Source organism: Lagopus muta, chromosome 5, assembly GCF_023343835.1.
Source record: "Lagopus muta isolate bLagMut1 chromosome 5, bLagMut1 primary, whole genome shotgun sequence".
NCBI lineage: Eukaryota > Metazoa > Chordata > Aves > Galliformes > Phasianidae > Lagopus > Lagopus muta.
This window is the reverse complement of record NC_064437.1, coordinates 8717361-8731715: the sequence shown is the minus strand read 5'-3', so window position 1 is coordinate 8731715 and position 14355 is coordinate 8717361. Positions and strand designations below refer to the sequence as shown.

Genomic DNA, 14355 nt, shown 5'->3' with positions numbered 1-14355 from the left:
GGCTGGTTTTGGACGCCTCCATAGATTGCATATCTAGAAAACACATTCCAGAAACCTGTGGCTTTTAAACCTTTTGTTTTCCAAAGAAAGAATTCTGTTGTAAGAGAAGGTGTGTTTCAAATAATACAAGAGTCTGTGCTTTCTCAGTGCATTGAAACAAGATTTGCTCTTCTGTTTTCTTTGAAGCTTGGATGTGTCCACGTTAAAATGTGTGAACTTCCTACATGTTTGTAGGAAATGAAATTTCACTATGTGCATGTGTGTCGCTGTTGTGCATGGTGTGTACATACACGAGTGGATTAATGCGTATGCTCTCTTCAGCTGGATGTCTTGAGGATCACAGGGAGCGTAGGTGCTTCATAATCCATGTTGCAGTGGTTTCAGAAATGTGGTCAGCTGAGAATTAGAAACTTTTTACTTCAGTTTCCAGCACTTTTATATGCACCCGTTTTGTGAATCAGTTCTTGTGCCAGCATTGTCCTTTGTTCTGAACAGCCCTCTTTCCATGGGAATTTTCCGATGATTTTACTCAATGAATCCAAGAGGCTGTCATCGCTTGCAGCCAGTCTCCTTTTGCTGAGATGATGGCTGCCAGCCTTTGAAAGTTACTTTCTTTCTGTAGCATTGGGAATACTCCTGCTCTGGACGTAGGCTGCACAGCTTTTGTGCCCGCACTGCCATGCTGCAAACCTCTGGAGATACTTCTGTTCTTTTAGCTAGAAGGACTAATTATTTGCTCTCTTTTAAAAACTTGCTCCTTAGATTTAGTGCCCAGAGTCCAGATGATAGTTTTGTCCCTTTTTTTTTCCCCTCAAGTTTCCAGGCACGTATTACATAGGAAAATTAATTTTAAGCACAGTAGCACTATCTCAGCGAGGGACCTGGGATGTGTCTGTGTGAATGGCATGGCCAGGGCCTGGCCTGGCATCATAGCAGCAGATATGTTTCTGACTGAGCTAATGGTATTATAGTAATTTCCATATTAAGTTCCATCCTGTCCTTGATGCTGCCTATCAACTTGCTTGCCTTTTTTCCAGCTTCCAGCTGTACATTGTCATCAGTTGCAGCCTTTCAGTACCTAAAGGGAGCCTATAAACAGGAGGGGGTCAGCTATTCAAAAGGGTAGATAACAGGAGGATGAGGGGAAATGGTTTTAAGTGGAAGGAGGGAAGATTTAGGTTGAAGTCAGGGGGAAGTTCTTTACTGTGAGAGTGGTGAGGTGCTCGAACAGCTGCCCAGAGAGGCTGTGGATGCCCCGTCCATCCCTGGAGGTGTTCAAAGCCAGGTTGGATGGGGCCCTGGTCAGCCTGGTCTGGTATTAGATATGGAGGTTGGTGGCCCTGCATGTGGTGGGGGGGGGTTGGAGATTCGTGATCCTTGAGGTCCCTTCCAGCCCGGACCATTCTGTGATTCTTTTATGTTTAAAATTTGTGTTAGTTTGGCTTTATTGTGGAGTACGAGTAGTTAGAGGTGTATGTATCAGTTCTGGCATTGTGTTGACTCCTCACCTAATGAATTCCTCACATTTTTAGAGATGTTTGCTCTTGTGCAGTATAGACTAATGTACTGCGTGCTGGACTTAACAGTAAACACTGAAGTCTCATCTAGCATTTTGCTATAATAAAATCAATTATTTATCTCTGATCTGCTTTTTTTTTTTTCTTTTGGTCCTTAATGCACCATATGTTGCACACTGAAAGCGTTACCCAGCTTTCTGTGTGAGCATGAGGGATGCTGAGAATGCTTAGCCTGCTCAGGAATAGAAGAGTTGGAGTAATTGTATAATTCGTACAGTGAACAAGAGAACCAAAAGCGAGGATTTGAATAGATGTTGCTTATTTCTGATTTGCTCAATGAGAGCAGAATGGGCCAGGAAGAGGTTAATCTTACTCATAGAATCATTCATGGTGGAAAAGACCCCTCAAGATCATCCAGTCTAACCATCAGCCTGGCTGACCAACTCCCATCGCTAACCCGTGTCCTCAGTGCCTTCTTCACACATTTCTGAAAGGCCTGCAGGGACTCCCCCACCCCCTATGTCAGTGCCTGACCATATCCTCTGAAGAAGTTCTTGAGATCCAGAGTGAACCTCCCCTGGTACGAATGTTTGGAAATATTACTTTATTTTTGTCAGTCGTTTGCTTCATTAGTTTTATGTCCTGTACATTATCTCTTTAAAACTGAATAGGCAGTGGAATGCTATTCAATATAATAAAAATTAACAAGACTCAAAGTATTTAGTCTTAAAAGTAAGACTTAGCACTGTTTGTTAGATGTTTTGCACATGATGCTCCATAGTTTGTTTTGCAGTATACGTTCTGCTTTGTAGAATCAGCGTGCATTGAAATGCTGCGTACATCTGCATTTATGGTTAAACTTGGGTAGAAGGAGGCTTATAAGTACTCTGTTAGAATTACTGGGAAAATTAAAATAATATTGTATTCATCTGTGATGCCTGTTAGTTTTTAAGCAAGCAGTGCAGGCAGAGTAGGCACAAACACTGGCTGGATTCTGGCAGCCTCAGCATAGAGAGAGATTATTATTTCTGGTTGCTTTACCTCCTGCTGAAATTTTTCCAGCAGGGCACTTGCACTGGGAGATGAGCCCTGTGGTGCAGAGCTACACCAGAGAAGATAGTGGTTTTCCCTCTGAGGATATGTATTTTTTTTGCCAGACCTCTGTTAGGTCCCATCCCTGGGAGCCATCTCAGTTTTTCTCCTAAACATCCAGCTGATGTTTTTTAGAACAGTTGAAAACAATGATGAAAATAAATGATGGGCAGAAAAAAAGTCTGATTTGTTACTTAAGAAGATGGTGGAGAACTGATAGAAGTGGAAAAGCATCTTTGTAAATGTGTTACTTGTAACCTGTGGGTTTTTTGTCACATAAGAGAAAAGACTCTTTAAGATGTTGAGAATGCTGCTTACCATGTATGTAAATCTGCAATAACCCCAGAAACGACACTAGGATTATTTTGGGGTTATTATAGATGATGCTTAAATCTTCCTACTACCAGCCATCCGTAATTTCTGGGTTAGACAGTGGTCTTGCTTTCTGCTATCAGAATTTTGAATTCAGCAAATACCAGATCCACGTTAGAAGTAAACCTTAAAGCCAGAAATTTTTTGACGGAGGGTGTACCATTCAATGAATAAACTGACATGCTGAAAATACTGAGCTGGATTTGGAGTAATGTTTTATCCTGAAGAAGGAGATTAAATGGGAATCATCCTCCTTGCTTTTCTTTGCTGAGCCTTTAGTTTGTGAGAAATTACACAGTGAAAACATTCCAAGAGCTTTGAACCTGTTGCAGTCAGAGTATGGGGAAACTACTGTATCTAAACTGTTTATAGAAATGAAACACATTGGTGAACACAGTGCTAAATCTAGAAGTAAATGGCTGAATTGAATCCAGGTGTGCTTTTGTAGGCAGTGAATGGTTTTACAGGATCGGCCACAGCGGCTGAGAGAACGCATTCATGTCTGAGCGTGGATTAAGGAGTCAAACACTGAAACAAAATAAACCAAGGTTTTCCTTGATGGAGAAGACAGTGTGTTACAGCACACTACGTAGAAGGTTGCTCTTGGAAAGGCTTTCTTTGTAAGTTACTCGGGTTATTTCTTCACAGATGGTCATTAAACTGAATGAGCATTTTGGCTTTTTCTTCGTAGTCCAGTCCCTCTCGAACAAAAATACTAACACTTCAGTGAGTATTCTTATTTTATTAACAGTTACCTTGACAATCAAGAGTTTTAACAGCTACTACAAATGCTTTTTATATAAAAAAAAAATCCTCTGACACTCCTGGTAAGCACATCAAAACTCACTTCTGCTCTGAGAAATGCTTCTGGATGGGGCTGATTGTTAGAGTGGGATGGGCAGATGAAAATTGCAACAAAACTGTTGAAGAAACAGCTGTGAGCAACTTTGCCTAGAGATATATAGCATGCGTTTTGTTTTTATTTCTTTGTGATTGCACCATTCTGGTACTTTGTTTTGCCTATATTGAGGTTTATGTGCTACTTTTTCCACCTTTGGCTTTTTGTAGGCTGTGTGAGATGCGTATGGGCTTCGGTTCTGGCATTCCAGTGCCTTCAAAGTACTTGAAGACATTCAGTTGAAAACAGTGTGTTAACGACTTTTGAAATGAAGCCACTGTGCTCGTTACCCAGGAGCCAATGTGAGCTGAGTGCTGTGAGCAGGTTTGGAATTGAACCTCCAACTATGAACAAAGACACTGATCAGCGTGCTGCTGTGTGATCTGTCAGCTCCAGCAATAGCCACTTTCTAAACCCTGCTCATAGAGAAGAGCTGTTGAATGGCAAATTCTGATGAATGTGCACATCTTGTAAATTTCTTCTGTAGGTACAAAGTGGAATATTCCTTAAAATATGCCTTTGAAGCCAACACCTGGATGAGCCCAAACCTCGCAGTTCCTTCCTGAGGGCCGGAAGGTGTGGAGGATGAAGAGACCTGAATGCTTTGTAGTACGGAAGAATAATGGCTGTGCAGACAGTTCTGAATGTTTGAAAGTCTTTTCCCAGTGATGAAGTCATTGTTTGTTCTAATTTGAAGTATTATAGAAGACAGAAGGCAGAAGTTTTAGAGATTGATTCCTATCTTTTGTCTCCATATATTTTCAAGAGAGTACATATTTATAATTTAAGTGCAACAGAGAGAAAATTCTGGCCAGAACATGTCCTTGTAATAGAATCAGCTGTTTCTGTCAGTCCATTACAGAGCACACTAATCACCCATCAGAACTAAAGTCATTAGGCACAGTCTGCAGTTTCTCAAATCTGCTTTGAGAGCGCGTCTGCATTTTACTTGTTCTGTAATTGGGGATGAATTTTCCTTTGCTCTGAAACAGATCTCTTGGCACCAAGGAAGTCTGAATTATCCAACTGTATTAAATGTGAGGTTGTTCAGAAATAAATCTGTGAAAGATCCCGTGCTTCTTCATATGGGAAATCACAGAGAGCTGAAAAACCTTAATTCACTTGACATTTGCACAGTTTATAATATACCTGAAAAACAGCATGGCTGTGGCTGATTAAAAATATGCCCAGGGATGAGGTCAGGCCGTGCCTGCAATTCCCAGCCCTGCAGACTTTCATTTCGAAAGCAATAGATGTTGCTTTCCCAAGATAGGCTCTGCCCCCTCCGAGCCCAAAATTGTCCTGTGTACATCGGTATAAACCTGTCACCACGCTCAGTTTGATCTGTACATTAATCTTGGGTTTGGCCTAGCACTGCTTTGCAGTTTTGCATTCTATTTTCCACCTTCTTGTCCCATGTGAACATGGCAGGGAGCAGTGTTCCCATGAGATGAAGGTAGCCCAAGACTGTCATTCTACAGTAAGGATGGGGTTGGTGTTGTTACAGTTCTTCTACGTGATCAAAACCGAGGAGAACATTTAATTGCCAGGTGTTTCTAATTGTTATGATCATTTAGGTATTTCAAAGCAAATAAAGCATCTCTTTAAGAGTATACGTGTAAGAGCTGGTGGGAGATCTTGCTTCACTTTAATGTTTGCTTTACTATTTTCTAGAGTGAATTCTAAGCAGGTAGCTGTAGAAATACTTAGTGCATAACTTGGGTGAGTCGCACCTTGTATTTCCAGGGGATCAGTCGCTCCCTGTGCTCGTAACACGACTACAGACTTTCTGTAGCTCTTTGCTTTTGCTGTAAATATTATCTGGGAATGAAGCAGTAAAGCCCTTTCTTCCTTTACTTGTATGGAGGATTTAGGTTTCAGCTTGGCTACGATTTGAAGCCCGGTGCGCGTGAACAGTATTGCACCATTCACTAATGAGGACAGAAAGAAGTTAAGAGTTCTGCTGGTTGCTCACAGAGATACAAGTGCTGGTGGGTACCTGCTTGTTCCAGACTTTCATACGGTGCCCAGCACATGGAGGTCCTCATAAAGCACAGACTGTCTGTATTCCTTTGCAAAACCAACCACCTTCCTCCTGTCCCTGCTGCCCTGAGGCTGCTGAGAAGCAGAGATTGGAGAGGGGTGAGCTGGAGTGCCTCGTGCAGATTAGCAAAGCAATGAGAAATTACATCTGCTTATTCTCTAAATAACGTCCGTTCAGAGCAGATGTAATTAACTACTGAACTTAATGGATGCCTCGTGAGGTTACAGATGCTATCAGTCATAAACGGGATGAAGGCAAGGGAGCTTTATATGCTTGGAATCCCTTTTAGGGCTAATGACTAAATATCTTTAAAATTGATTGCTTATGCTTTCAATTTCTGAGAGTGTTCTCATGTGATCTATGTGGAAGGGACGTGGTGCAGCTTTTGGGCAGGGTGGGGGACGCCTGCAGTGTGGGGGCTGTTTGAGGAGCAGTGCTGTTCCTCTGCCGTGGGGCTTTTTCTCAGAGATCTGATATTAACAAACTTGGTTTTATTTCAGGGGCTGCTCAGAGGTCTGATGCAGATGTTCTTGGTACCTAAATTATTTGAGAAATACGTGGTTGCAAAGATCCCTGGGGCAGCGGCACGGCCCCAATCGGCTGGAGCTCAAGGAGCTCAGCTGTGGGGTTGGGGTGTGGGTGGTGCTGTGCAGAGCCTGGAGTTGGACTCGGTGATCCCTGGGGGTTGCTTCCAACTCAGAATGTTCTGTGATTCTGTGTCAAATGTCTCAGCTTAATGTGGAGGGAAAAAGGCCACAACTGACTTCATTCCTGCCTGTTGGCTTCCCAAATAGCGCATGACTGAGGCCTTGGTGAGAGGCAAAGCTGACAACAACCAGGACCCTTCTGGATGTCATGAGATGCCTGATGATGGTGTTAATGTTGAGCTGACGGTGAACCTTTCTGGGTCCATCTTCACTATCAGAGTTCTCTCAAACTACAAATTTCAGTGCAGTTCTCTTTGTAACCACTGATCCTTGCTCACGCTTGCATCACCAATGCACTGAATGGATGTGAGCTGGTGAGCAGCCCCAGAAGTTTTCACATGAGATACCCACTGTTTTATAGAACTTCTGTGCAAGGTAAGCCACGTGAGTGCTGGGCTTGAGTACTCAGTTATAAATTGAACAGAAGATACTTGATGATTTCTGTAAATAAAACAAGTGGTCAGGTAGTACTGAAGCTGACTGTCAATTCGTTTGGAAACAGCTTTTTAAGGAGTAGATGTGTGTGTTGTAGAAATGACAACCGACTTAATCATAGATTAATATTAGTACGAGCCAATGGGAGAGGGAATAAAATGGGGTTTATTTGTAACGCTCTTGGCATCCTTAGCAGCTGTGACCGTTTCCTTGGGGTCACTGCATGCCCAGTCTTGAAGGAATTTTTGGTGCAAGTCAAGACAGGATAGTTTACAGAGCAGTGTCTAACAATAGTGTGCTCCTGTATGTCTCTGAGATGACGCTCCTTTCTGCATCTTCCAAACTTTTGCACAGCATGACCTTCGGACTTAAATTTCTCAGGCTGGCGTGGCCTGGCAGAATGAGTGAGCATTGTGAATGCTGCTCCTGTTGTTTGGGTGGCAGTTAGAGCTGGCAGCCTGCTCTGCACACAGCCTGGATCAGTGATCTGCTTTGTGGCCTTGTAAAGCTAGAATTAGGTAATGAGAAAGATTAATGAGCTGTCTAAGCTGTGCACGTTATTCCTCCCAGTATTCCTCTCCCGCAGGCTAATCTGTGCAGAAATATAATGTATGTAATAAAGATTTGGAGTTGGTTAAGTATGTTAGTTCTCAGATTTTAAGCTATAGCCTGCCTAAATAAAAGGCAGAAGTCTACCATGCATCTCAGCTTGTGTGTAGTTGGTCCATACATTTGGACTGCTACTTTGTTTTGGGAGTCAGTTATCTGACAGCCTGCTGAAGCTATTGCTGTTGTGTTTTATATATCGACTGTTATGAGAGCAAGTCTTTTCTGCTGCTTGTTCTGTGCTTCTGCGCCACATCTACAACTCTTGGGGCTGCAATGTGTAAGTTGGAATCTTCAAATGAAGTTATATCTGCGATCTTTTATGTGCTATGTATTAAAAGTAAGTTTGGCAAATGTATCTGAAGAGAGCTGCTGCTATACAATTGCTCTTTTTTTTTTTTTTTAGCCTTGGGGAAGACAATCAAGCTGATGGCAAATTAGTTTGCTGACATCCAGGATTGAACAGCTGAGTTACTGTACCTGCTCTTCTTAATGTGACTGGGGTTCTCAGGGGTTGGCTTTAATTTTCAGAAACCATTCACTGTTTAACCTCAGTTGAAAAGCCTGGGATCAAATATGAAGGTAGCTATTTTCTTTACCGTGAATGAAAGACTGCTGCTTTACCGATAGCATGGAATTAGACTGACCCTGGGCTCTCAGTGCCGAATAAGAGATAGGAATGAATGCTGCGGAGGAAATGAGACTTGGAGAATTGCAAGTCATTCACCATGCTGTTAGTGAGCCTTGGCTGCGAGCGCCCATGCAGACCCACAGCTCAGCTGCAGCTGCTGTGGGCCTGGGCTCGGGCAGCTCTCTGCTCACCCACTTGGAAATGTGGTTTGCATACGCTGTTCGTGTTGTCATCTGTCTGCTCAAGCTATGATGTGTGACTTCAGTTGCATCTGTTGACATGGATGGGTTTGGTTGGGCCCATGGTGTGCTGCATCGTGTTGTACTGTGGGCTTCAAAATGTGATGTGGTATTCAGAACATGGAGATCTGACTCCAGCTTATATTAAAAAGAAAACAATATTTATCTGTCTGTACGTACACATAGGAACATGCATATATATACTTTTAAAGTCTAGCTATCTATATGATATGCACATTTATGGAAGTGGAGCCTACTCAGAATATTATGTGAAAAGTGGAAATTCTCATTGGTTTTGAGATGTATTCTGTAATTACTTTAGGTCAAGTCACCAGTAGCCTTAGTCCTATGACTGGCCCAGAGGTTAAGTGGTACAAAAGGTTAGTGGGCAACTTGCAGAGCCATATATTGTTGAGAGGTTAATGTGCAGATGTGGCCCAGATCCTTCACTTTGCTACAAAGGGGGAACTTTGTGTTGCTCAGGCAGAAGGGCTCGGGGGGGACAAGGAAATAATTGGCTGTGATTGAGAATTTTGTTTAAAGTTGAAAGGGCTTTTGGCTTTATTTTCTTCTTTGCCATTATTTGAAATAAACCCAAGGCTTTTTTTTTTTTTTGCAGAAGAGTACAAAAAGGCCAGAGGATGCTAGAAACATTAAATGCATCATTGGCTGATTCTTGACCCACTGGTTTCAGGACTGATATAAACTGTTTATTTAGAGAAATGGGGTCATCTGTCAGCCCAACAGCTGTCTTTTTTTTTTTCTTTTTTCCCCACCGTTGCTTTTATGCGTTAGTGCACTTTGCAAATGATGTTTCTACAGGCAGACAACTTCTGCTGAGGCAGGGAACTAATCCAAAGAATGTGTTTTGTTTGCTTTGGGTGTGTAGGGTTATTTAGGATAGCACCAGCTGAACAGGTGTACTGCAGACCATCGTAGTGCCATGCATGTGGTCCTGAAGGACCTGACACCCGCAGCCACGAAGGTGAGAGTGCTGAGGAGGGTGCTTTGGGGAACAGGAGCACCTCTGGGTTTGGCAGTTCAGGATGCGTGCGACTGATTGCAGGTATAAATTCGGTACAGGGCTCAGTAAGGTCTGGGAGTGAAGCTCGGTGTCCTCCCTGTGCTTTGAATGACAGCAGAAAGATTTGGGTATTTGTTTTCTGAATTTTAAGCGTCACTGTAGTTAAGCAGATGATGTAACCATATGATTCTGAATTTAATTTCTAAAAAGACAGTATATGATATAAAACAGCATCTGCAGTATATTCCATAGGCTAATCTGGCATTCAGTACAGCTAATAAATGGTTTGTGTTGCTGTTTAAAATTCTTTGCTGATGAGTTTGGCAAACAATTTCAGATGTAATCATCACCTGAGAGAGAAATTGAGAAGTATTGTTTTAATAACCATTTACAATGATATGGTGAGAAGAAGGAAATTATTTTTCTTGATAGATTCTGATAGAAAAAGAGGAGCTTAGTGTGGTGTGTTTTTTTTCTTAATCACCATGAAAAATTCTTTTCTGTTAATCTGATGGATGGATTACAGTTTGTCCTTGCCTGGCCAGGTTGTATTTTCCATCAGAACTGGAGATTCTAACCCTCGTTATATCATTTCTGTAATGCAAATGGTTATGTATAGAAAGAGATTTAATTAATCCCCTGCTGGTCGGTGGATACCCTAAGGCAAACGTAGTCAGCAAAGGAAAAAAATTAAAACACGAGTGCACGGTACTAGGTCAATGAGCGCCAGTGGAGTTTCATCATCTGTGAAATATTAACTTATTAACTGGAATGTATTTACTGGTATAGCTGTAAAAATATTTGTCCATTGTCCCAACTGGTATGATAGAGAGCTGCCATGCAGGAAGCCGAGGTCACAGGCAACCTCAGGAATCACACTGGCTGCTCTGGCAAAGGTGTGAGGCATCCTGAAGGCAGCCATGGTTCTCCCTTCAGTCTGAAAGGGCTGCATTTAAACTGCCATCAGTGCGGCTGCAGCATCCAACTTTGCCTGTGGGTCTGTGCCATATGTGCAGCTCCACATTGAAGGGCAAATTACGGGGTTGAGATCAAGTGACAATTGTGAGCGATGGGCTCCTGTTCTCTCCACACTTCTAGAACATCACGTATCAGTTTAAAGGATGTGGGTTGTCGCGTAGGTCAGTGAACAAATAGACTTTATTTCCATTCCATTTAGCGTGCATATGTGCATACAGAAGATAGCACTCTTTCTGTTCTGTGAAACAATTATGTTTTATGGCAATTTTTGTGTACGAGGGGTCACTATAGAATATGTTTTCAGTATGTACGTAGAAAACCATGTACTATAGAAACCAAAAATTATAATGACCATATATAATGTTTTCTGTTTTGACTTCATGAATAATGATGGGGCTGGTGAGGATCTGTTGTGTTGTGAGATCAGAACTGTAGTGTGTTATTAGAGCATGATTTTATATCTGCATTATTTGAGATGATAAGATAGAGGGAAACAAATTTAAGGTACTGCTTTGAAGAAAGGGCTCAGAACCAGCTTTGATAAGTGCTATGGTGCTGGAGTTCTTTCCCCAAATTCATTTTTCGCTTCTTGTCTGCAAACCTGCTGCCGCTTTTGTCATGTGGAGCACAGGCTGCATGTTTAATAACTGTGCCTTGAAACATGGATCTGATACAAAAGATTAACTTTCAGAGCAGTCTGTTGCTGCCATTTGTGTGGGGTTGTGCAGGGTTTAATTTGCTTCTTATTTTTTTCTGACGTAGGATCTGTGAAAGAGGTTCATTGTTTCCACTTCCAGAATTTCCTGGTGAATAATGTGCAGCAGTCACTTAAAGTATGCAACGTTTAGTGTAAACCAAATATAAGATGTAAGCCTCTGTGTGAGGTTTGCTGTTACCCTACAGAGCAGATAGCAGGGAGGATGGCTGTAGGATGATGGAGGTGTCTGCAGGTAGGGGCAGCAGAAGTGCTGGGATGACAGATGTGCCTTTGGGTGAGGCCATCCGAAATCCCGAGCATCCACAGCTTGTCCTCGTTGGAAAGGTGGTCAATGCGAAAATAGCACTTCTGCATGAAGGGTTACAGCTGCACCCTGTAAATAGTGCTTCAGACCAAGCAGTTGCAGCTGAACACTCTTCTAGGAGTTATGCTAGCTCTTTAAATGTGATTTATTTTGAAAGGCTGGGTGGATGTGTAATGGCATGCTCAGCTGTGGAGTGGGTGGGCGCCAGTCAAATCACACCTCCCTCATCTTTTAGTATCTGAAACATTTAATCTCCACAATAAAACTGATTCTGAGCAGTTTTCACTTTCAGAGGGTATTTGTGAAATGCTGTTGTACTTCTCAGTTATGTTTCACAGTCATTTAATCAGCATTTTTGTAGTGCTGCTGCGTGTTTGAAATTATCCTATCATTTGTAGGACCCGCTCTTAATGGGTCCCACTGCGCACACAACTCCTAAGCCAGCATGAACTCCAGCTGAGCGTCTGCCCTGTGATCACATCCCCACTCAGGTGTTTGCTGGCACCGTGTCCCTTGGGGCTCTGCAGCTTTCAATGGGAGTGTCCTGAGATGGGCATCAGTTCTGCCTGCTGCCTGCTCCCTCCTTGCTTCCATCCGCAGCCATTGCGTGTTGCCTTTTTCTCTGAGATGGAACTTCTTTAGGTGACGCCAAAGAGGCAGAGCTCCTGGTTCTGCTGCTCGCTGCTATCTCCAGTGGCCATAGCACTGCTGGGTTAACTGGAAGCCTATTGATCCCACAGCCACGCGATGCTTGTCAGGGCTGAAAAGGATCACTGCATGGACAGGGCAGCAGTTCAGCTGCATTGAGATGTTATCTGCTTGTATGTTTCCTTCTTTATTTGGAAACTCAGTTGATGACAGATTTCGAAAGATGATTTCATGAACAATGCTCAAATCCTTCTTTTAACCTTGGGTGTGTTTGATCCTGAAATAGCTAATAGTGTAGGAAGCATTAAGGCTTTCATCATGTGAGTAAAACAAGTGTCCAGCAGAGGAAAGGAAGAGGTTTGGCTGCTGCTATTGCTGGATCATGATTCCTGCAGTAGTTTATGGCAGAATCTCAATGACAGGAAGTGTTAGAGCTATTCTACTGCCCTCGTGCCTGGAGCAAAGCAACGTGTGAGCCTCACAATCTCAAAAAAGAGAAGATAGATGAAGAGATCTAAGGACCACTGCTTTCCTTTTCCAGCCAGTGCCATGACATGTCAGTGCTTCATATGTCTGTGTGGGCCAATTCTGGGATGGGTTGTTTTGGGAGAAGTAGATCATCATTTAGGTGGAGGAGGCACCTTTGTTCTGTTGGGTCTGCTGTACCATGGGTTAATTGGTTGTACATAGATCGCTTGCGTGGTGCAAGAGATGCATTACACATACAATCATAGAATCATTTGGGTTGGCAGGGAGCCTTGAGTCTCATCCAGTCCAACTCCCCTGCAATGAACTGGGACACCCACAGCTCCATCAGGTGCTTGGAGCCCAGTCCAACTTGACCCTGGGTGTCTCCAGGGATGGGGCATCCACCGCTTCTCTGGGCAGCCTGTGCCAGTGTATGTGTGTATGTATATATGCATATACATTGCACACAAACGTGGAACAGTGCGAGGTATATGATAATTACACCCTACCTACTTACCTACTTGCATTGGCAAAGAGCACTCATTGATATGCAGACTTCACAGTTGGAAGCTTTTAATTCTTCCAAATAAATGAGAGCAGACGAAATACCTTTCCAGAATATAAAACATACAACCTGTTATAGATGCTCACGATTTATTATCTTACACTTGAAATGTTTTGATTAGATCTTGACAAGTTTGCCTGATGGCAGGAATTTATTCCTCGATGCTGGGAGCTGTCAGGTCTGCGAGAATTCGTACATGAAATCTGCTCAGTGCTGTGAAACAGTAATGAAATTCCAAACTTTAGAGAATTCATACTTGAAAATAATAAATGTATTTGTGCTTTCACTTGTTAGCTCCAGCAGCTGCAGCTCTCCCCTGAGCTCGGCTGGCTGCTGCCACCTGGCGGCCCCAGCCCTTAGAGGCTGCTCTGCTGCTGCTGAGAAATAAGGGAGGAATACAGAAACAAGTGAAATTAACTCTGCTTTTTAATTCTGTTTGTTTTCCAGAAGGAGCTCAGCCTCCCCCGAAGAGGAAGCTTGTAAGTAGAACTGTTCTTTATTCATGATGTGGTTTGATTTGAACGTGTATAGCATTCAGTTGTGGAAGCCATATAAATAGGCAGATGTCCTGTTTTCTCTGTCGGTGTTTTCAAGAATCTGTCGGGCACTTGGAAGCAGCCAGCTTGCATTTCTCTGAGGTTAAATTTCTATTCATTTCCTTACGTGTAGTAGGATAGTTAGCAGTAGCATAGGCTTACTGCTAATGGTCAGCTGCAGCTGATCCTGCCATGGAAGGAGCGGCGGTGTTGAGTGTTACTTGCTGTGACATCCCCAGAACAATTCGGCTGCCATCTCTGGTTATTGATGTGCTTTGGACTGCTCTGATGACTGCTCTTCAGTCTGTGCTGGCAGAAATCTCTGTGCACAGATCCTGGGCTGTGCAGTCAGGTGCATGCAGAGCATTCTGTGTCACAGAGATATTCCAACCAAGCAGCAGATGTTGGGATAAGCAGGCTTCTAAAATGAAGTTTAAACAAGTAACAGACTTCTAGTATTGTGTTAAAAAATCGTAGTGAATTAACAGTTACAGTAAGAGAATTAAGCTTCTGCTATGCTTACAGATTTACTGTGCAAGAGATGGCACTGTTGATTGCATTGTATGAAAGGGA

General features: G+C 42.8%; 1 protein-coding gene across 9 annotated transcripts in view; it reads left to right on the top strand.

The window, feature by feature from the left end:
* MAST2 (microtubule associated serine/threonine kinase 2) overlaps positions 1-14355 on the top strand; it is a 163788-nt gene that overhangs the window by 55855 nt on the left and 93578 nt on the right. For 8 of the 9 annotated variants that reach the window (XM_048946857.1, XM_048946858.1, XM_048946856.1 and 5 more), the window contains one exon: positions 13694-13725. In XM_048946857.1, coding sequence (XP_048802814.1) covers positions 13694-13725 — 32 coding nt within the window. Of the gene's footprint in view, positions 1-9344; positions 9527-13693; positions 13726-14355 lie in introns of those variants that run through there. The other variant, XM_048946865.1, reaches the window with a different exon arrangement.